The following is a 22347-nucleotide window of genomic DNA, read 5'->3' on the forward strand; positions in this document are numbered from 1 at the left end:
AATTCTTTTTAAATTAGGTGATAAAACTATACCCCATATACCCACGTAACTCCGCCTTTAACCTATACACGATCGCTGTAATGAAAATTGGGCATTCCCATGTTTTAAGGGTACACATTTGAAAAACAAACAATTAAAAAAAAAACATCACCCCGTTTTCATGACCCGAACTTGCTGGTGAACTCATTAAAGTTTATCCAGCTTTCGAAGACAAACCAATTGACAAACGGTATCCATATTTCATACAACTTTAAACCTGCGAGACGAAACGTTATCTGTTCTGGCAGAGTTATCATTGTTGAGTGAAATTATAACTTTGATAACCTCCTCACAAGTAGTGGGATTAGCCAGGACAAAAAACTTCGAACTGTAACATTTGATGCAACCGGGTCATTGATTATTGCAAGGAAAAAGCTGCGCACCAAACATTAGATGAACATTTAGCAGCTTATTTGCAGAACACTGGATGAATTACTAAGCAACTGTCTCGTTGGTAATTTAGTGCAAGTGAGCGCAGCGAACGAGCTCCAACCTAAAGGTGAGTGAGCGTAGCGAACAAACTTCAACCAGGACGTGATTGAGCCATGCGAACGAGATAATCTTGAAAATTAAGAAGTTAAACGGTACAAAGCCCGCGGGTTACAGCTAGTTTGAATATAAACTAAAAGGCACACGGATCTGTATAGTTAAAGACTACTGTCAGATTTCATTTATCAAAAAAGGATTTACTTTCGTAAATTTAGCCAAATGCAGAAAAGACATTTACATACAATAGGTACTTAAGCAATTTCGCGCAGACGTGAGGCCGGTGGCGCACGAATGGAATTTCAGTCAAAAGTAAATTTGTGTACAAAGTAACATAGACTTAAAAAAATACCCAGCCGCAGCAAACCTGCGGACTAAGCGAATTTCCAGTAGTCTGAATTGATTTTAAATTAAATCTACTTAAATGGCATTTAGGTTTAACGAGTACCTAGGTTTGCTGCTACAAGGAAACTAATAAAGTGTGTTTTTAGTAACGTATTAATAGCTTATTATAAAATAAATAAATTTGCCAAGTTTGATAAAAACATATCCATAACACAAGCAAACTACATTTTACAATATTCTCCATAAAAATAACATGGGAATTTGAAATTTACAATTTTTGTGTTACCAATAACCGTACAAAAACACTTTGATATACTAAATTATTTGTATTTAAGCTCTTTAAAAAGGTCTAAGGAGAAATTGAGAAATTTTGTGTTTTGAGGGTCAAAAATGAGAAAACCCAATTTTTACCCCATAAACCCCCCGTAAAACCCGGTTCCCATGGTCCGATCATGCTGGTTCGAGAACTCATTCAAGATTATTTAGCCTTACACCTTCAAACCGAATTCCATCAAAATCGGACGAAAATTATTAAAGTTATCACGTTCATGGACGTATACTGTATAAAGTATATCGGTCCCTGCTCCAGGTACCGTAGCTACTTCCCTATCGGGAAATTCGCTAAAAAAGTTAAATACATGTTACTGTTGAATGACAAAAACTGAACCATTCAACAGTATAAAGGTACTTAAACCTTTTATTCGAAATTTCTATATGTGACTATGTCTACTTCACTATAGTCCGTGAGGTCGGCGAAGGACTCTGGGTTACAGCCCTCACACACACAGAGACACACCTATACACACACACATGGGTCACTCGCCGTGGGGTAGGTAGGGCCCTGCTGGTGAGTGCGCGTGCGTTGGTGGAAGGGACGTGAATCCTTCAGAGTCCTTCGCCAACGATGTAGTAACACTTCGGCCCAGTAAAATTTCGACCAAACTCAAATTTCTTAGAAAAACAGTATCACTTCGTCCCACTCGCTTTTACAGATGATTAAATAAGCTAATGGAGTAACATTTCGGCCCGACGAAAAATTGACAAGTGTTGAGGAACGCAGTTCAGGTAGTAAGAGGTACATGACCTGTATACTTTGCAACCACCTTCTGGTGGAATGTCGCCCAACCGTCACCCCTTGCATCCTCTGACCTCACATGACGGAGAATCGGTGGAATCTTACCTAACCTAACCAGTCAAATATTTTGTTGGGACGAAGTGTTACTAGTGGGCAGGTAGAGAGTTGGACCGTAGGCCACATCTGAGGGTTTCGGGCCGAAATGTTACTGGGCCGAAGTGTTACTTGGGCCGAAGTGTTACGACACGTCGCCAACCTCACGGACTATAAATCCCATATATCCCTTGTACACCATGGAGGTGACTCTTTGTCTGGTTGTAGAATCTTTTCCCTCTTGACTATACGCTCGAGTTAGCCGAAACGTACGTGAGATTATCTTCACGGTGCTAATCTGCATTGGTTAAGCTTACCATGCAACACTTCTGATAAGACGAGGAAACAACATTCCTGACCCTTCGCTAAACTAGACCGTAACTTCCACCATGGGAAATACCCACTGGCTGCTGCCAACCCTCGCCCCACCATATATTGTACAATCTCGAGCTGAGCTCCTGTACAGGGGACTGTCACTCTCTGCTTGGCGCTCGCTCTACTACCATACCAAGGTAACGTTTACTGTTTACTGTTATTTAATATCAGCCATTTAGCAGTTAAATTTATTCAATTAATAATTCTATCAAAATTAATTTAACATTTTAGAGGTAAACTATGATTAGTGTTTACAAATAATCTTAGGCTACTAGTGTACCTGTTGCTCGAAATCGAGCAATTGTCAAGTACCGGTACAGAAGTTATTTTAAAACTACAGTAATAACAGTCATAATTTTCGATGAGTTTAAGAAGACCCGACTAAATGCTTATGTAAATTGAATTACTCTCGCTATTTAATAGCGCTTTGAAATAATAAACGCTTATTGTAAACATATTTTGGCATTTTAGGACCCGGCCTTATTTTTTATTGTTTTCTACAAATGTTTACTCGGCATAAAGCTGTTACCAGTAAACATGTCTTGCATGTATTTATTTGATCTGACTTTAGGTAGGTTTACTTTACCACTGTGACAACATGATGTGTATATTCTTCTTGGGGTTTTTTTTACTTTCAAAATAAGTTGCTTAGCATAACTGGCAAAAATTATTCATCTCCCCTATTGATTGTGTACCTGGATTCCTTACTGTGAGACCAGGGATCCTCTACTATTCTCATAAGTATAAGATTTCCTATTGATTGTCTTCTCCTCCTGTTTTCAATACAGTATTTCTCCTTTAAATTCAAGAAATTGTCTGTTCTTTCAACAAAACCATTTGATAAGAAATAAAATACTGATTAACTAAACTGTTTAGATTTGTTTATAACCTCCTCAATATTACAAACATCAATATTTACTCCCAAAAAGCTGGTGAGTTTATTTGTATATACAGCTGTTTCTGTTTTTAAATTTGTTTTCGGAAATGCGACCTTTAAGAGCGTCTCGTGCCCTTAAGGGTAAGAGATTTTAAATTTCAAAACCTTTATGCAAAACTAATAATTGAGACGAACTATTTGACACCTCAAAAGTTAAAATCGGTCCAGAAATAACGGAGGAGTTTTGTTCACAAAAAACAGCCCTCACGTATTAATATAAGAGAAAGAGATAGTTGTTAAGCATATCACTTTATCTTACAAAAAAAAAGAAACTGATCGAAATGAATAGATTAATTAACGAAATAATATGTTTATTTCAACATAATCCACAGGAAACTAAATAAACGATTATGAATACAAAATATACAACTTAAAAATATAAACTAAGACCAAAATAAAATACCCCCGCCACAGCAAACCTACCGACTAAGTGAATTTCCATTATTTTGTCTGAATTGGTTTTTTATTAAATCGATTTAAATAAAAATAAGTTTAACGAATACCCAGGTTTACTGCTATAAGGAAACTTTTGAAGTGAGGTTTTTAATAAAATATTAATAGCTTAGTATACAATAAATAAATTTGCCAAGTTTGATCAAAATATATCCAATTACAATTTTTTGAATTTTCTCCGTTACCAATAACCGTACAAAAACACTTATATATACTAAATTATTGTTTTTTTAAGTTCTTTAAAAAGGTCTGAAAAATTATGAATTTATTGTTTTGGGTCAAAATTGAGAAAACAATTTTTTACCCCATAAAACCCCCCGTAAAACCTCGTTCCCATGGTTCGATCGTGCTGGTTCGCGAACTCATTCAAGTTTATCCCGCCTTACACCTTTAAACCAAATTTAATCAAAACCAGACAAAAATTACTCAAGTTATCGCGTTCACCGACTTATGTATATATATATTTGAAGGAATGGTGTTTTTGGCCTATGGGGTCATCAAAATTAAAATTTAAATCGGTCCTGGGCCTAGGTCTCACCGTGCCACCTACGGTAATAGCTACCTCCCTATAGGGAAATTCGCTAAAAGAACTTTGCTGTACTTTATTGCTGTATTACTTTTTGATTAATTGTATTAAATCAGCAGAAAGAGGGAAGTGCTGCATATGCGTCTGCTGATGAAAACACTTAAATAAATACAATACTATCCTACTTTAGGACAGGGTAGATAACTATGTTTACTTTTTACATATATGTAATCCTTGATGTTTGGCACTACCGAATCTTATTTATTTAATAAATTTATCGTAATGAGTACATCGGTTTAATAATTTAAATGTTCTTATATCGCAGCGATGAAGGGCCATTGGCTAAAATCCCGTGCTTCCATGTCTTTACGTTTTTTAAATGCACGAAGAACTTTTGTTGTGTATTTATTTTTTTAGAGTTTTTCTCTGATACATGAGTACCAGGGGACCGAGCATTGCTCGTGGTGATCAATGTGTAGGGGACATTAAAAAAATTAATATAGGCCTACATATTTACAATTTCCATGATATTATAAAATATAGTCTAAAATATAGGGAAAGGTTGAAGTAGACGTGGTTTATGCCTGTTTTCAGCCTGTTACTAAAAGCGTTTCTATGCAGTAAATTGTAGCTCAGACCACCGACATAGAATAGTAGTGAAAGGGAGAGTTTGTAATTTGAAAAGATTTGAATGACATTAAGAATGGTATTATTATTCAAAACAAGTAAAGGCGTACTTTGTAAGAGTAACGATGTAATTGGGAAAATACCAATAATGAATTTACACGGAACCCATTTTATCGTGCTCACGTATTGGTGCTATTGGCGCAACATTTTGTGCGCGGCCCTGTCATTGAAAACCATTGTAGGCCTGAATAAACTCGCACTACTGACACAGTTAAAAAATCCAAAATAAAAATTCTGCATTTAAAAATAGTAGGTATCATTACTACTTTTTACTATATCAGTATTTTATTTTTTTAAATGTGGGCCATTGTATAAGAATTAATGTTGTATAATAGTTAATATCATATTCTATAGTTTATTTCCCTATATTTGAGATCGGGTTTCCTCTACCATATTTGTTAATTGACTTACCAATTAATTGATTTTAATAAATTGGTTAGTTAATTGTCGTTTGATGCATCATGCAGTTTTGTGCTAGGCCTACTAATAAAACATAACTATTAATCTAGAACTCGAGTTGGCCTCTAAAAACATAATACTGTACCACTGGTCTAGAACTTATTTTTGACACAGAACTTAGTTATTCCGTAAATATAAACGTTTTTGTTAGGGCCGATTCCCAGTTCGAGTTGACAAGTATTCAAACTTTACTCGTATTATATATAGGATTGTGCACAAACGTTACTCGTATTATAGTAGGCCTATATATACAGATAGATGCACAATTGAAAACAGCTGTTTCCCTGTAGTTTGACGAACACTAGTTATTTACCACTCTGTCTATAGAGCCTTAGCAAAAGAGACGGGCGTATAGGAGTCATACGCTGTGATTTGATTGGCTGCTTTACACGTTCCCCATTTATTGTTTAACATTGAGTTTAAATGTTTGCAAGTTAAACTAAATAATATAATTAGTAACTTGTATGTTTAAATCAGTAAAAACTGATTTCCGAGTTCTTGGTGTACGCAATCTTCGCCTGTCAATCATACAAACTTCTTGAGGATAAGTTCTGTTGCCAACAGAGGTCGAAAAATTTGTTTGTTTGTTATGAATTCTTTGAGTCAATATTATTTACTTGATTTTTGTTGTAAATACCGGTACATAAAAATATGCTGGTTTTTTAAATTGTAAAATTTTAATCTACTATGAGTTGGGATTATTTCATTTTTATGTCTTGTATTACTTATAGCATATGGAAGATGTAGAACTTGTGCCTCATTTTTAGAAATTAGTATGCAGTCATAGATGTATTGTCCATAAACTGTGGAAATTTCAGGATTTTCGAAGTCTTCCTCTTTGGCTAATTGATAATTCATAATCTAGTTTAAGAATATATTATGACTGTTTTTTGTTGTTTTAGGGTAGACCCTACTGTCCGAATTTATTTTTCGTGTTGGAAAAAAAGTCCAAAACTTAAGTGTGAGTGAATGTATAAAAAATAACTAAAGAGTATTGTCTCTAACTCACAGTATTAAGACATTTTCTTAAGTGCGTAGATTCCGATTCCAGATTTGAGGGTTTGCTTTTGATGGGGGCAGAAATTATATGGAAATGAAGTCGTGCAAACTTTGGACTGTTATGAATAGATCAAATCAATTTGTCTAATCAATTTGCGAACTGAACCTCTCTATGGCTTCTGAAACTCTCAAGCTTGATATTTTTCAATAGACAACTTTTTTTGTATGTCAAAAAAGGTTAGGCACGAGCCTGGAATTGTTTTTCACACTACTTCAGGCTATATAGAACCTAAGGGTTGCGCATTATCACTTAGATAAAATCCACTGGTGATTTGGCGGGATTTGAACCCGGGATCTCAGTCCCGCGCTCTAACCACTAGACCAGCTTATTTTGCTCCCCTTTCAATAGACAATGGAGAGTAGAAGCATTCTAACTTTTATTAAATCATAGCTTTTTATTTTGTTTATTTTTGTTTTACTTTGGTTAAAACAGTTTACAATCAAAATACTGTTTCGTTTATTGAACAAAACATAAACAATATTATCGTTTTAGACATTGTCATAAATATCAACGTAGGAAAGAAAATAAGTTTTTCAGCAACTCAGGTTTTAGCTTACAAGGTTGTCACATGATTTACATGCTGTTTGATTTGAAAAATGCAAATACTCACATACTTTTGACATAAACAATAAACAACAATTGACTTTTGAGCATTAATTTGACCCAAAAATTGTGAATCTTATAAGAAATCCAATGAAAAATGTAAACAAATATAGTTTATACGTGTATATGCAAGGTCGACTTTCATAACTTTCCTAAGTTGAAACAAGTTTTATGGTTAAGGGAATACTCTAACTGAAACTTTAAATGTGAGAATGATTTTTTTTTACAAATTTATATTTTCTAAACGTTCAAATTTTTAATGCAGTTCATTTTTTTATCTGTTTTACAGTCTTACCTTGAGTAAAGATTAAGAAAATTGTTTTTGGTTTCTGAGGACCTGAGAATGAATACCTAGTGAAAGGAACCAATGCATATTTTAACATGCATCATATTATCATGATAGAGCTTTGCTCAAGGGAAATTTCTTTAACAAAAACATACAAGAAACTTACAAGTACCATTGGCAATAGGCGAAGTAGTTTTGACTTCTAAATAATATACAGGAGTCAGATTCCAAATTAACCATGTTCTTAGCTTTGAAACAAACCTTACTTTCAAATTTACATTTTACCTACGGGTGTGTATTCAAACATTCTTTCTAAAATTAAAACTACTGGTATTGAAAGTTAGTTCGTCGTCCACAATTGTCTCTATGACTACCCTCCAATATTTATTGATATAGGGTTTCCTGTTGGTTGTAATATCATTGTACATCTGTATACACTACTTTATATCAAGATGTGTGTTTTTTTTTTTCAGAATCGTTGTTGTACCGCCTTAACTTTGCGCCAAAACCAACACAAGTCTTCTAAGAGAGGTATGATGAAGTGCAATAAGTGATTACTTAAATTGACAGCAATGATCCTACTTTTGATACATTTCCTGCTCTTCCATCTCTCTTATGCAGCAAATGACTGTTGGTGGAGCGGATGTCAACCAAACACCCGGGCTATAACTGGTTGTGGCCAGTACAATAGGACTCAGCAAGACATCAGAGGGTGTAAAGGTGGTTCAGAATACTACTGTTGTACACTGGACACAACAACAACTCGCGCCCCTCAAACTGGTTGTTGGTGGACTGGTTGTCAACCCAACAACTGGAAAGTGACAGGTTGCGAACAATATAGTCTCGTGCAATATAATATCCAAGACTGTGACAATGGTCACAAATATTTTTGCTGCCTTGATAGTAACCATCCAAAGCCGCCATTGACGACCGATCTTGAGTGTGTTTGGTCTCCATGCCAACCATCACACTGGACCATCAGGGGTTGCCCTCCTTGGATGCTGCAAATTGGCTCCCAGTCTTGCGGAGAAGGACAGGGAGACATTTTTCAGTGTTGTGAAAGCAAACAAATACCCGATGATGATGATACAAACTTAATTACAGGAGAATCTTTCCAGAATTTTGTTAAATACTTATTAATCAAAGGTAAAGATTTTGCAGTAGAACCAGACAGTTTACCGTGTATAGCTATTGATGTAGAAAAGAAGTCCATACTCAAAATTAAAAATGAAGGAATTCGCACTTGTGACTTGTGCCCTTACTTTCCACAAAAAAGGTTTGTAAATGTGTTCTTATCAAATGAGCCTTTGGACGTTGAATCTAATTTACTCTTTCCGGAATGTTTCGGTTATTGCTTTGACAGAGATGACTGTGTGGCATTTAGCTATGACTATTCCACTCGTACTTGCTATATGTTCAATAATACAATTGGTGTTTTCACACAGAGCTCACAATGGACAACCGTCTTTATGACACAACCAATGGGGGTTTTGGAAAACTGGTCTTATTTTCGACATACTTCCATAACAGGAGAGGGTTTCAAACAATCACGAGAACAAAACTTCAAAGAATGTTTAAAAAAATGTAACCACGATGATAAATGTAATTATGTGTCGTATTCTATAAAGACTCTGGACTGTGTTATGATTACTTCTCAAGATAAAATACAATATATAGACATGCAATATGGATTTATCTCTGCTTTTAAAATAACATCTCTTCCACTTTCTAGGGATGCTAGTTCTAGGTTCATTGAAATTGGAGAAGAAATCTTTGGCCAAGACCAAACTTCCGATATAAAAAAGAACGAGTGCGCTTCAATAAGAAATGAAACTCATTCAGCATTTTATTCTAAATCATGTTTCACATATCCAGGAGTTGGGTGTGATTCAGTGACAGGGTGCAAAACCTGTTACTACCCTGAAAACACAAATTATTTTTATAATCTTATTATATGTCCAGACAGTAAATGGGTTGTAAATGAAAATATCAAACAATCTATTCAAAGTGCTTTGATGTCGTGTTTAAAAGACTCATTCTGTATTGCTCTTGGATATGACACAATAACAAAAAACACAAAACAGTTAACTATCGAGGACCTTCCGGGTAACAACTCCCCAACAACATTTATAATGAGATATCCAATAATATTTACAGAAAATCAGAAGCTAATAATGAACCACGATTTGTTGTCCAGCTACGATATTGAAAGGATATCAAATGATAATAACTCTTTTCATGAAATAGGTGGAAAGTCTTTCAAAGATTGTTTTAATATTTTTGATTCAAGCAATTCTTACATAAGAATGTCTTATGCAAATAAGATGTGCAAAATTTCATCTAAAGAGGTTAAATATGTAAGGAATGATAGATTTATCACAGTTTTCAAAAAACCAGATATAACCTCACCCATTATTAACTATGTAAGAACACCAGGCTTTTCGATAGAAGAAAATAAAGCTAAACAGAATTTTGGCCCATGCACAAACTGTGAAATAGACTGTGCCATTAAATGCAACAGTGAATTTAAGAGTTGGTGTTCACATTTTATGGTAAGGCACGATCGCAATAAAGCAGAATGCTTCTTCTATGACCTGTTTAGTGATACAGCAGCAAATAATGTAATTCTTCAGCAAATGGATAATAAACAAATATTTACCAAAGTAAGTAACCTAGATTTTGCCCTTGACTCTTTGAATAAGCTTAACCCTTTCCAAAGTTCTGACATTTTCAATTGTTTCCAGCCTGATTCTGACAATAAGCAAACAGAAACATCTTTAACTCGTTTTGATAAAAACAATGGTAACAGTGACAGTGCAGTTCAGCTTAGACAAAAGAGAGGGATTGGAGATTTCTTTAAAAGAATAGGAAACGCTCTTAAAAAGGTTGGTGAGGTTTTTGTTGACACTGTTAAAGATACAGCAAAAACTGTCGTTGATACAGCTAAAGGAGTTGTAAATACTGTAAAAAATGTTGTTACAGGGGACTTTGGTCAAGATAAGGAATCGTTTGTTAACATACCAATTGTGAAAGATGTATCAAATGCAGTAGAACTTGGTAATGGAGTTGTTACAGGGGATTGGGACAAAACAAGGGAGAATGGTTCTGAACTCTTACAAGGTCAAGCTTTAGATATTGCAACATCTTTGATCCCGGTAGGTGGGAAATTTATTGGCAAAGGGTTAAAAGCTATAGGAAAAGCAGTAAAAATGAAACCATTAGGTCCCAAAAAAGTATCAAAACGTGATGTAGAGAGAGTAAATAATAACAGCAGAAAAGTCCCTGAAAGTAAAAAAAATGTTGATAAAAATAGGAGAAACTGTAAAAAGAGGCCCAAGAGAATGGCAAATAAAAGACCTAGACCTGGTAGTTGTGATAGTGATGATGATGAAGATGATGACGAATATAATTTATGTCCACCCGTTAGTATACCTAATATTATACAACGTACATTAGTATCAGGATGTTCAAGTAGGAAAAAGGGTGCAACTTGTGACTTTGAGTGTGAACCTGGATATCAGGAACCAAATAGCCAAGTGAAATGTGTTGGTAGAGAGAATCAGCGGCCAACATGGATACCAACACCAACCTGTGATAGAATTGACTGTGGTCCCATTCCATATCCTCTCGTTTCATTACAAACCCCTCAGGTTCAAAAGCTTGGTTCTACTGTTTTTGGACAATATGTAACAGTTTATGTTGCACTTTTCAACTTATTCCGCAAGCTTCCAGTATGGACTGTAGCTCTTCATCAGAGTACTCAGTATAGAAGTAAAGATTACGCAGCAAGTAAAGACGTAAAGAGAGCTCAGGGTTATAAACCTTTCCCTTGCTCACAACTGGCAAGTTATCAAGGATCTCCGTCAGATTACAGCGGAAAACCATGGGATCAAGGACATTTAACCCCTGCCAATATTGCGAGGTGGTCTGAAAAAGCAAGACTTAGTTCAAATCTATATATAAATCTTGCTCCACAAGATCCATTCACCAACAAAGGACCATGGAAAAGATTAGAAACTGAAGTTGAATGTTTCAGCAGGAAACATCGAAGTCTTGTTGCTACCGGAATATGTAACAAGAACATTGGAAAAATCAATAAACTTGAAATTCCTTCATGCTATTGGAAAATGGTATGCTACAAAGATAAAAAATTGAATGTACAAGTTGTTGGTTTCATGGCAAGTAACAATCATCCAGCAAACAAAACAGAAAAGAACCTAAGAAGAAAACAAGTCTATACACCTTTATCACAATACGAGGTTCAAAGAGAACTTCAAGCATTAAATGTAAATATAAGAAGCCCGTGGAGACATACAGCTACTACCATTAATGCTGGTCGTCCTATTGCAGTTGGAAACGATGCTTCGGTTTGGTTTCCGGTAAGCCCATTAATATGTGAAAGAGCTGATACTCTATCAGAAGAAGAGAAAAATTATTGGATTAATCAGTTACCTGAGGTAACAGATAAAAAAAAGAGTACTCGAGCAATCAAACGTGGGTGTGGAGAAGATGGTGATGAAGACGAGGGAAGTGCGCTGGTTAATGTCCAAAACTGCAATAAACGTATAATTGGTTACTATACATCTTGGGGAAAGAAGAAAATAAGTGGTAGAGAATTAAGGAGATTAACACATGTAATTTATGCATTTTTAGAAATGAAAGAAGATGGAACCATAGATGTAGGCTCAGCTGATAGAAAAAATGCACAAAATATTAATGATGAAGTAAAAAATTCTAAAGAGCGTTTAGAAAATCTAATGGAGTTGGCAGCTCTGCATTCTCATGTCAAAATTATGTTTGCAGTAGGTGGTTGGGAGAATTCTCAGTATTTTAGTGCTGTAGCTGCTAGCCCACAAAAAAGAATCACTTTTATAGCCTCCATAGTAAAAATGATCCAGCGATATGGATTTGATGGTGTTGATATTGACTGGGAATATCCAGTAACTGGAGGTGCCAATGAGGGAATTCCACAAGATAAACAAAACTATGTTAATCTGATTAAAGAAATAAGAAGTGCTTTGGATAACTTGGCCAGTGAGGTAAGAAGAGAAGAAAAGTTCTTGTTGTCTTTTGTAGGAGCTGCAGGGCAGTGGATACTAGATCCAGGATTTGATTTGCCAGGATTGCTAAAGCATGCTGATTTTGCAAACATAATGAGCTATGATTATTTTGGAGCCTGGGCAAGTAAGTGGGGAGCTTATACAGGACCTCCATCACCTTTGTATTTTGGAATGCCTCCAAGATTTTCTGGTAAAACAAATGTTGATTGGACAGTAAAATACTACACTTGTAAAACACAACTGCCGCATAAGATAAATATAGGTTTACCATTCTATGGAAGATTTTGGAAAAATGTTGGTCAACCAGTAGATGGCAAGGATGGAATGTGGAGAACTGCAGAAAGAGTAAACGGTGTGTTTGAAGGGGGGTATAAGGCATGGCACGAAATACCTGAGTTTTTAGAAACAGGGGGGTTTGAACAAAATTTCCACGAGAAAAGTCGTACTCCATATGCTTGGAATCCAGCAAATAAAACATTTTTAGGGTATGAAAACAAAAAATCTCTCGAGGCTAAAGTACAATATGCAGTGAAAAAGAACGTGGGTGGACTAATGATATGGTCTGTTGAGCTTGATGATGATGACCTCACATTGTTAAATACTGTCTATCAAGCACGACTTTGTGACAAAACAGACCCAAATGAAATTAATCATAAATGCTCTCCAATAGATGAAAAACGCTGGTGGACATCAGAGGATGGAGATGACATGGCTGGTCTTTGTGGCCGTTCTGCACCGTTGTATAAGGGATATTACCCGGTCTGTGACCCAGACGACCCAGGCTACAGCTGTTGTGGACCCGCTGGGTACTGCGGATCAGGAGAAAACTACTGTGACTGTCCAACTTGTAAAAACTATGGAGATAACCCACAAAAGATTCTAGAGCAGCCTATCAAACCAACTGTCCCTGTTACCTGGTATTTTCTTAATGCTGAAGAAGGAAAACGTGGCAGATGTGGAAGAAAAGTAAACAAACTCAAAGATGTATTTCCAACGTGTAACCCAGATGATGATAATGCATATTGTTGCTCCAATGGTGGATATTGTGGAAGTAAACCAGAACACTGCACTTGCAACGGTTGTATTGACTTCAAGAAAAATAAAAACTACCGTTATGGACCTAAAAAGTAATGTGATCGGAGTGATGGTGAAGACAAAGCAGAAAAATGTGGCCCAAAAGTACCAAAGGTTGATGGAATCTACGAAGCAGAATGTGAGCCAAATACTAAGTTTAACTGTTGCAGTAACAATGGATACTGTGGCTCAGGGCCGGAGTATTGCAATTGTCCAGGGTGTAAAAAATTTACTTAAATATCTGATAAAAATAACTAACAGAGTTTTATTGAGTAAATAAATTAATTTTTCTAACGTACCTTTAGAGAGGAAGTTGTTACCGTAATGTTATTCATATTCATATTCAAACATCTTTATTCGTCATAAATCATGTACATTGGTGGTACAGTGAATAGTGTCAGAATACTTAAAACAAAAGTACTATTTCTATTTATGGGAGGAAAATTCATCAAAAGAATATAATGCTAGATTTATTATATGCTCTATTAAAATTTTCTTGAATTTAGATAGGTTCGTTTATTTTTTTATGAATTCACGGACAATTTTTAGAAAATCGGTACCAGCATAAGAGGGTTTTTTCAAAAAAATTTAATTTGTGAGACTGGACAAACTCTCTTCTCCTCCTAAAATTATAAGAATGCACTGAATTTATTACTTGTTCGGATTCATTTTTTTGCGATAACAATTGTTTCATAAATATATTGCCCATAAACTGTAAAAATTTGTAATTTCTTAAAATGTTCTTTTGCCGAATCATCTTGTTTAAGCTTAAGCATAATTCTGATAGGTAACCTCTTTTTGTCGCTTCAGAATGATATCCATATTTAATATTTTTGTTGACCCATATAATGCTAAACCCAATGAAATATGGGAGTGAATGTGAGCAAAATACATATATACTTTTTAGGGGTTTCAAATTACAATAAAAGGACATTTTTAATAATGCGAACATTCCAGAGTTAGTTTTGGTTAAAACTTTCTGTGTGTGTTTATCCCAATTCAACTTTTCAGCTATTGTTAATCCCAGAAAGTTGATTTGATTTTCCTTTTGAATGTTATTTGAGTTGTAAGTTATTGTTGGCTCTTTTGTAATTTTGTTCTGTACTGGATGAAATTTATAAATTTAGTTTTTGTGAATTTAATAATAAGTTATGATTGTAGAACTAGTTTCCAATATTCTGTAATTCTACATATGTAAAAACTTCAGTTTATTCTGGAGAGTTAGATAATACAATCAAATTAGAATCATCAACGTAAAGACATCATTTAGAATTTTTCTTGTAGGTCAAAGTATCTTCCATGCCCTTAACGTAACACAAAAAAAGCAAAGGCCCCAAAATTGAACCTTGTGGCACCCCAAATTTAATTGGTTGATAAGTTGATGATGATTTGATAATTCTATTATGATTTGTCAAATGGGTAATTTCCACGAATTGAGATCTATTTGTCAAATAGAAAGAAACCCAATTAAGGGCTCTTTTTTATATTCCAATTATTTTTAAATTTGTTTAGTAATTTACTATGTTTTACACTATCAAACACTTTAGAAAGGTCCATAAATATGCCAATTGTATAATGTCCTTTGTCTACTGATTCAATGACTGATTCGATAAAAGAAACAGCTGAGCTCACAACTGATCTTCCATTCCGGAATCCATGCTGATTATCATCCAAAATATTAAATTTTTCAAAAAACTCTGATAATTGTAAGTAGACAGCTTTTTTATACACTTTAGAAATTGAAGGAAGAACAGACATTGGGCGATAATTGGATATATTTTAAGGGTCATTTTTTTGTGTAAAGGAATTATTTTTGACCGCTTTAATATGTTAGGAAAAATGCCTAAAACAAACGAAGAATTGATCAGATGACATACAATTTTGCTGATGTAGGTTTTTGCAGCCATTATTATTGTTACAGGAATTTCGTCATGCCCACTGGAGTGTTTATTTTTTAAAGATTGAATGATTTTTTCCACCTCTCTTTCAGAGATCGGTTTCAGCTCAAATTTTGTCTTAAACATGTCATCGATAAAATCAGCTTTCACATCAGCCGTCACGTTCTGATTGTTACAATTTAAATTTAAATCTAAATCTGTAACCATGTTGCTAAAATAACACTTAAACATATTATGTGTCCAACATACATAAACATATTTATGGGTCCAAAATTGCTTATGAATTTTGATTTACCAATTATATTTTCTAATGGTTTCTTGTCATTTTCCCCAACTTCAGAGTTGATTATATTCCAGACGGTTTTCTGAATGTTTTGGGAATTTATTTTTTATTTTTTTTGGCCTTATTTAGTTCTCTTTTATAATTAGTCTTTTCCTGGTGTAGAAAAATATTTTATACTAATACTTTTTTACTACGATTAACGATATTCCTTAGTGAGTTGAATTATATGCTGTTGTTTCATCTTCAATTCTTTAGTTATCCATGTACGTTTTTATTTCTTATTGTAACCAATATGTTTTGAAAAGCCTGATCAAAATAGAAAGACAATTTTTTGAGACATCATACTTTGTTTCTACCCTGGAATCATACACATCGAACCAAGATTCATTGGAAAGTAATTGTGTGAAAAGATTAATGTTTTCAGGTGAAAATTTACGCAACTCTTTTTTAATCAGCAAATTTACGGTTTTCATAGAATGTTGGATTTTACTTTTAATATCTTTCCATCATGATCAGATAAGAAAGTAACCAGACCTTCTACCTTTAAGTCAGATAATTATGTATTTTCTTTATCAAAAATTTACCTATTGCTGTCTCCGAATTATCTGTAACTCTTGCTGAGAAATCAACAAGGTACCTCATATTTTGCTTTCTAACATCTGTTGTAACAATCTATGTCTGCTATCCGATACTAAAACATCAATATTCAGGTCACCTGCTACAATATTTTTATCATATTTTATTAAAATATTCAATTAAAATATCTAACCAGTCCAGAAAAATATTTACATATGATCTAGGTGACCTGTAAATACCAATAATGAGATATTTTTGCTTATTAATACTAAATTTACAGGAACAAAATTCAAATTGCAACCCTTCAAGTAAAACATTACATATTGTATCCGGCACCGAGACCCTCCTCAGCTCAAAACTCTTCTCAGCCAAAACAATTATGACCAAAATAGGTATGAGCTATTTTCGGAATTGCTGTACCTACATTTCAGGGCCTTAAAAGCCAACAAAATTCTAATTCTTATATTTGTATGAAAAATAGTGTATAGAGTTGTTTCTATAGACACAATTATTCATATAGTTCCTTTGATTTTGATTCTAAATGCGTCAACCGACCTTCACTTAAATGAGCTTACAAACACGGCTAATCTACCAGTGGGTAAGGTGGTTTCAACCAAGATGTTGTTTGAACACTACAAATCAGTTTATCTCACTTTTCCCAAAAATATCAACGTGACATATAACCTTTAACCAATCAAAGACTAAGTTTAGTAGGTTATATTAATATTTCCATCCTAGGCAAATTGTTTACTGACATGTTGAAAGTTATAAACACAAAACATTGACTCTTGATGCAAGTTTGCTAGTTTATTTATGCATCTTCATCAAATTTGACAAATTTCTTGATTTTATTGTGGGCTTAAACAAATTTTACCAGTGAGAATTTTATGAGAGCCTTGTAGCAAACGTAAGTACTGTATTTACTAAGTCGATGAGTCATTTATCCATAAATTTCCTCATGTTATAAACCTATTTGAATACTGTACAGATTAACAATGTAAATTCAACGGGGAAATTGGAAATTCCCTTAGTCTGCACTGCTCGAAAATGATTATCACGTACTTTATAAAAAAGTATCTATCTACTAGTAGCAGTAGCGACAAGTAAATTTCTTAAGAAAAAAATATTACCAATGTAATTGATGCTATGGAACTAGGCCCAAGACAAATGAAATGTTGTATTTTAAGGTTTCCAGACATTTGATGGGTATGTTATTTATGTACAAATCTATGATGGTAGACTCCAAGATCCCCTTGTCTGAGAATAAGAGTAAAGTGTGTGTCATATAATTACAAATGTTTTGAATTTAATATTATATACTTATAATATTATACATACTATCTATAGATATATAGTATAAACTTGTTTTTAGAGATGTTAAGTTTACAAATAAGATTGGCTTATGGAAATGTTGATAAAAAATGTTGTAAAATATATTTTGTAATAGCATACACTCATTTATTGGTTGGAGATAATATTGTAAATTTGGTTTAAAGTAAGGTGACCTTGTTCTGTTTAAAGATCACAAAATGCTTATTCATAATATGGCTATTGAATCACAGTAAACTGTAATTATAGGAAAGATCCTCGAGTTAAATGTTTGATTGCATAAAAGATTCTGAATACCTTAGTTAATAATTTAGGTAGTTTAGTTTAGTTAATTTAGGAACCAAAGCCAGAATCATACTAAATTATAGCCCTATTTCTTTGGTAAACAAATTTATGACTTTAAATATTATGTACATGTTTCTTTAACAAAGCTTTTACTTAGTTTTGTTTTGGAAGAATTAAGCTTTTTCAAATGTGTTTTAAAAAGGCTGTTTGAAAATTATGTTAAGTATCTTATTGTGTAGCTTTTTTATTGAATATATAATAAATATGATTTCTGAACTTATTTGATTGTATACCTTGTTTATTTATTGTAGAAAACCTTGGTATATCAGACATAATAAATACTTTAAATTAGGAGTAGTCAGATCAGAAGTAAAGAGAAGTATCTGCAATACTGAAACTGTTAACCAACTTTTAATCATATTAATAATAATTTTTATTCTTAAAAAATATGACAATAATTTCTATAGTTTAATAAAATTTAACATTGTTTCTTAATAGAACTACTTCTAACAATTAAATCATTACAATAATAAGTTCTGACTTTTAGACAAACTGCCAAACGTAACACCTACAAATTGGTTATTTTGATATTGTTTTATTTCCTTGTCTGATTTAAAATACATTTTTTAGTATTGATAATTCCAATAGTAAATGTTAGGTATTCATTCAAGTTAGACGACATATCTATCTAAAGACCTAAAGATTCATAACAGTTGGTTCATGCCCACATCACAATCCCTGTGTAGACACCATCAGCCCAAGTAGTCTTCATGTCAATTTTTATTTTTATTGTGCAGGTAAGTAACTAAGGAAGAATGTTTTGAATTCATGACTTGATGTTTTAATAAAATAAACACATTTGTTGAGTTATTTTATTTGTTTTTGAAAACATAATTAACATGTGGTTTAGAGTCTTTAGACAATATTATTACTGGTTGATGAATCAAAGAGACTATCGTATAAAAAATCAAAAGTTACAGTAGGCCTACCATTCAATAAAAACAAAATAAAATTAAAATGCTAATTTTTTTTTTTTCATAACATATTGAATGTTTATACATTAATCCACAGTAATTGCCATGACCAGCGTACAAAACTTATACCTTACAAAACTAAGCACAATGAAGATACAATTTATGTATTTAATCTCATGTAGATGATATTACAATTCCACTGTAAAATACCCCCGCCGCAGCAAACCTGCAGACTAAGCGAATTACCATATGCCTGATTGGACTTACACTAATATGCCTCCTTAAAAATATCACATTTATCCTCTATTTAAATGGAATTAGTTTAACGAGTAGCCTACTTAGGTTTGCTGCAACAGGGAGGGTAAAAAAGTGTTTTTTCGTGTAAAATGTTAATAGTTTAGTAAGAAATAAATGTATTTATCAAATTCGATCAAAATATATTCATAAACAAGCAAACTACAACAGTTTATTTATTCTCCATAAGAATAACAAGGGAATTTAAAATTTACAGTTTTTTGGAATTTTCTCCGTAACCATTAGGCGCATAATAACGCTTCAATATACTAAACGATTTGTTTTTTAAGCTCTATAAAATGGTTTGAAAGAAATTGCTAAATTTTAAGTTTTATGGTCAAAAATGAGGAAAACCAATTTTTACCCCGTAGACCTCCGTTCCCATAGTCCGATCATGATGGTTCGCGAACTCGTTCGAATAAACGTAGGTTTACACTTTGTACCAAATTTCATCAAAATCGGATGATTTTTGCTCGAGTTATCGTGCTAACGGACACATTTATAAATATATATATCTTCTATACTTATAAAAGGCAAAGCCCTCACTGACTCACTGACACACTCATCACTAATTCTCCCACTTCCCATTTACCTAGGAGGCTGAAATTTGGTACATTGATTCTTTAGGCATTAAATAGGAAAACTAAGTTGTTTTTATTCTGATCGGACTCTCGGGCTCCGCCCCAGTGGCTCTGAAGTTTCCCATGTTAGCCTTATGATTTTTCTATTTAAAAGGAATTAATGAATCTTAACAGCTGTTTCAATTAAACAAGCTGGTTCTGTTCTATGATGTTCAAAAGCATTAAAGTTACAAGGATTACCAACAGGGTGCAGCACTATTATTTATTTTAATTTATGAAACAGCTAATTTGCAACCAAAAGGTGAGTGAGCGTAGCGAACGAACTTCAACCTGGAGACGAGTTAGCGTAGTGAACGAGCTAACCTGAAGGCAAGTGAGCGCAGCGAACGAGCTCCAACCTAAAGGTGAGTGAGCGTAGCGAACGAACTTCAACCAGGACGTGATTGAGCCATGCGAACGAGATCATCTTGAAAATTAAGAAGTTAAACGGGGCAAAGCCCGCGGGTACAGCTAGTAGATATATATATATAAGAATTTGAACGGGTGGTTTTTTGGTCTCTAGGGACCTCAAAACGAAAAAGTAAATCAGTCCCGGGTCCAGGTCTTACCATGAGTACTATGGTAATAGCTTTTTCCCTATATGGGAAATTCGCTAAAACAAAATAGGAAATTTGTTGGCTAAAGATAATTGTTCATAAAAAAATATGAATAGTTAATCACCGATTATTTAATTAACAAGTTCAAAACAGTCCTCGGGGACCTACATTCATGTGATCATAACATTAATACGCAATAATGATTATACAAATTTAAAGCTTAAATGAAATCTAAACAGTGATAAGAACAGTTTTATCATAACATGTACATCAGGGCGCGACGCAATCCAGATGCTGCATTGGTTTTGCATACTTTGTAAACTATGTGTTTTTGCAGGCATCATTGGGGTTTACATTTTGCAAGGATTGTAATCATTGACTATCAACCTTTGTTTATAGTTTAAATATTATTATTTGTTAGTGTAATTTTAAAGTCTGGGTGGTTAAAATAGTGCAAATGAAAATATCCAAAAAGTAGGCACAACTTGCTCAATCATTTGTATTAGGCCTATTTAAGATATCCAAGCACTCTTCCATGATATTGTATTCATGTAAACCTCTTTCTCTTTGAATAAATTATTTTGATTTGATTAAAAATTTTTTTGATATCCTAATCTAACCTAGTTAGATTTACACGACGCTCTCATACGATGAAGCATAATCAAAGGTGAATACAGTTTAAATACAGAATAAATTATACTAGAGGTCGTCCAGTGGTCGAAACTCAACCAAAAATAATGCTATGTACAAACTTCTCTATTTTTAACCCCCCCCCCAGTACATAGTATATGGGTTCTAGCACCCCCTTACAGAACACATACAAAAATCATTATAAAAATAATTTAAAATCCCCAAAAAAATCATTATTTCTCCAGATATCTGTCAGCGGTCTATAAATTAAATTAAGACCATAAATCAGCTGGTCAATTATCCAAACTTCAAAAGATAAACTGTTTAGTAACATCGGAGAGGTTGACAAACAGAGGTAATTTCCAGTGTTTGGACGTCGCCAACGAAGCGAGGCGGGTACAAATGTAACCGAATTATCAGACCTGTAAACCCCCCCCTTCACCCCCCTTCTCCCCCCCCCCACATACATCCCCCGAGTGCCCCAAAGGTGGACACATTTGTTTGAACAGAAACAAACTGTAACTTGGTGAAGCGATACGTTTTTTCAAGGATAAAAATGGGGTTTTGTTTTTACAAATTCTAGCTTTATGTATGTAATATTTTTGTTTGTATTTGTCATAGAGGGGGGGGAAACAATATTTAACAGTGACAATATTGGTGTCTAAAACTATTTTTGAAAATTACGAATATACAAAATGTAGCCTTATCACTGATGTTCTCAACTAACAGGGCTTAAGCCCCCTAAGCCCACCCTGTGACGTCACTGCTAGCGTGTTGTAGTACAATATCACTATCACACTCCATTATTTACCCTAACAGCTGTCATCGGGTAGTTTATGTTTTTCTCCGACTCTGATGAACCACACCGGCGCCGCCACGTCGTCTGTCGCGGAGGATCTAATTTTAACGATCACAAGAGACACGTTCCGTATGTGGACCAGACATTAATGTAAAATATTAATTCAAGCATTTTAAATTTCCCTAGATTTTCTACCCCCTAGTCAACTTGGAAAATTTCGCATTCGTTAGGAAATAAAAAACTTTACATACAAGTTACATCTTCTAACTTGTCTTGTCTTTTTCACGTTTTTCAGATGGTGGACATGAATGTATACAAGAGTTGACTGTTATGATAAACCAATCTACACTAAATAACTGGTGTTGCTACAAAGCGTTCAGTTTTAAAGCACCTTGCATAACAACTCAGGACGTCTTGTTTTTATAAAGTTCTATTAAAACAATTATAAAGTGGAATAGGTTCTTCACATTTTAACATTTAATTCATGAACACACGCAAGCCCAAAAATCAATATTACACTACAGAAAGGACCCATAGTTGTATA

General features: G+C 34.0%; 1 protein-coding gene across 1 annotated transcript; it reads left to right on the top strand.

Moving 5' to 3' along the window:
- The first annotated feature begins 7909 nt into the window (after nt 1-7909).
- Nucleotides 7910-15695, top strand: LOC128991296 (uncharacterized). The gene is given in 1 exon segment (XM_054414070.1): nt 7910-15695. A coding segment is annotated over 1 exon segment (5799 nt). The 5' UTR covers nt 7910-7996; the 3' UTR covers nt 13796-15695.
- The last annotated feature ends 6652 nt before the right edge of the window (nt 15696-22347 follow it).

The sequence above is a fragment of the Macrosteles quadrilineatus genome, unplaced genomic scaffold (assembly GCF_028750875.1).
Source record: "Macrosteles quadrilineatus isolate MER2022 unplaced genomic scaffold, UCM_ALF_1.0 Scaffold_4__1_contigs__length_99947679, whole genome shotgun sequence".
Lineage (NCBI taxonomy): Eukaryota > Metazoa > Arthropoda > Insecta > Hemiptera > Cicadellidae > Macrosteles > Macrosteles quadrilineatus.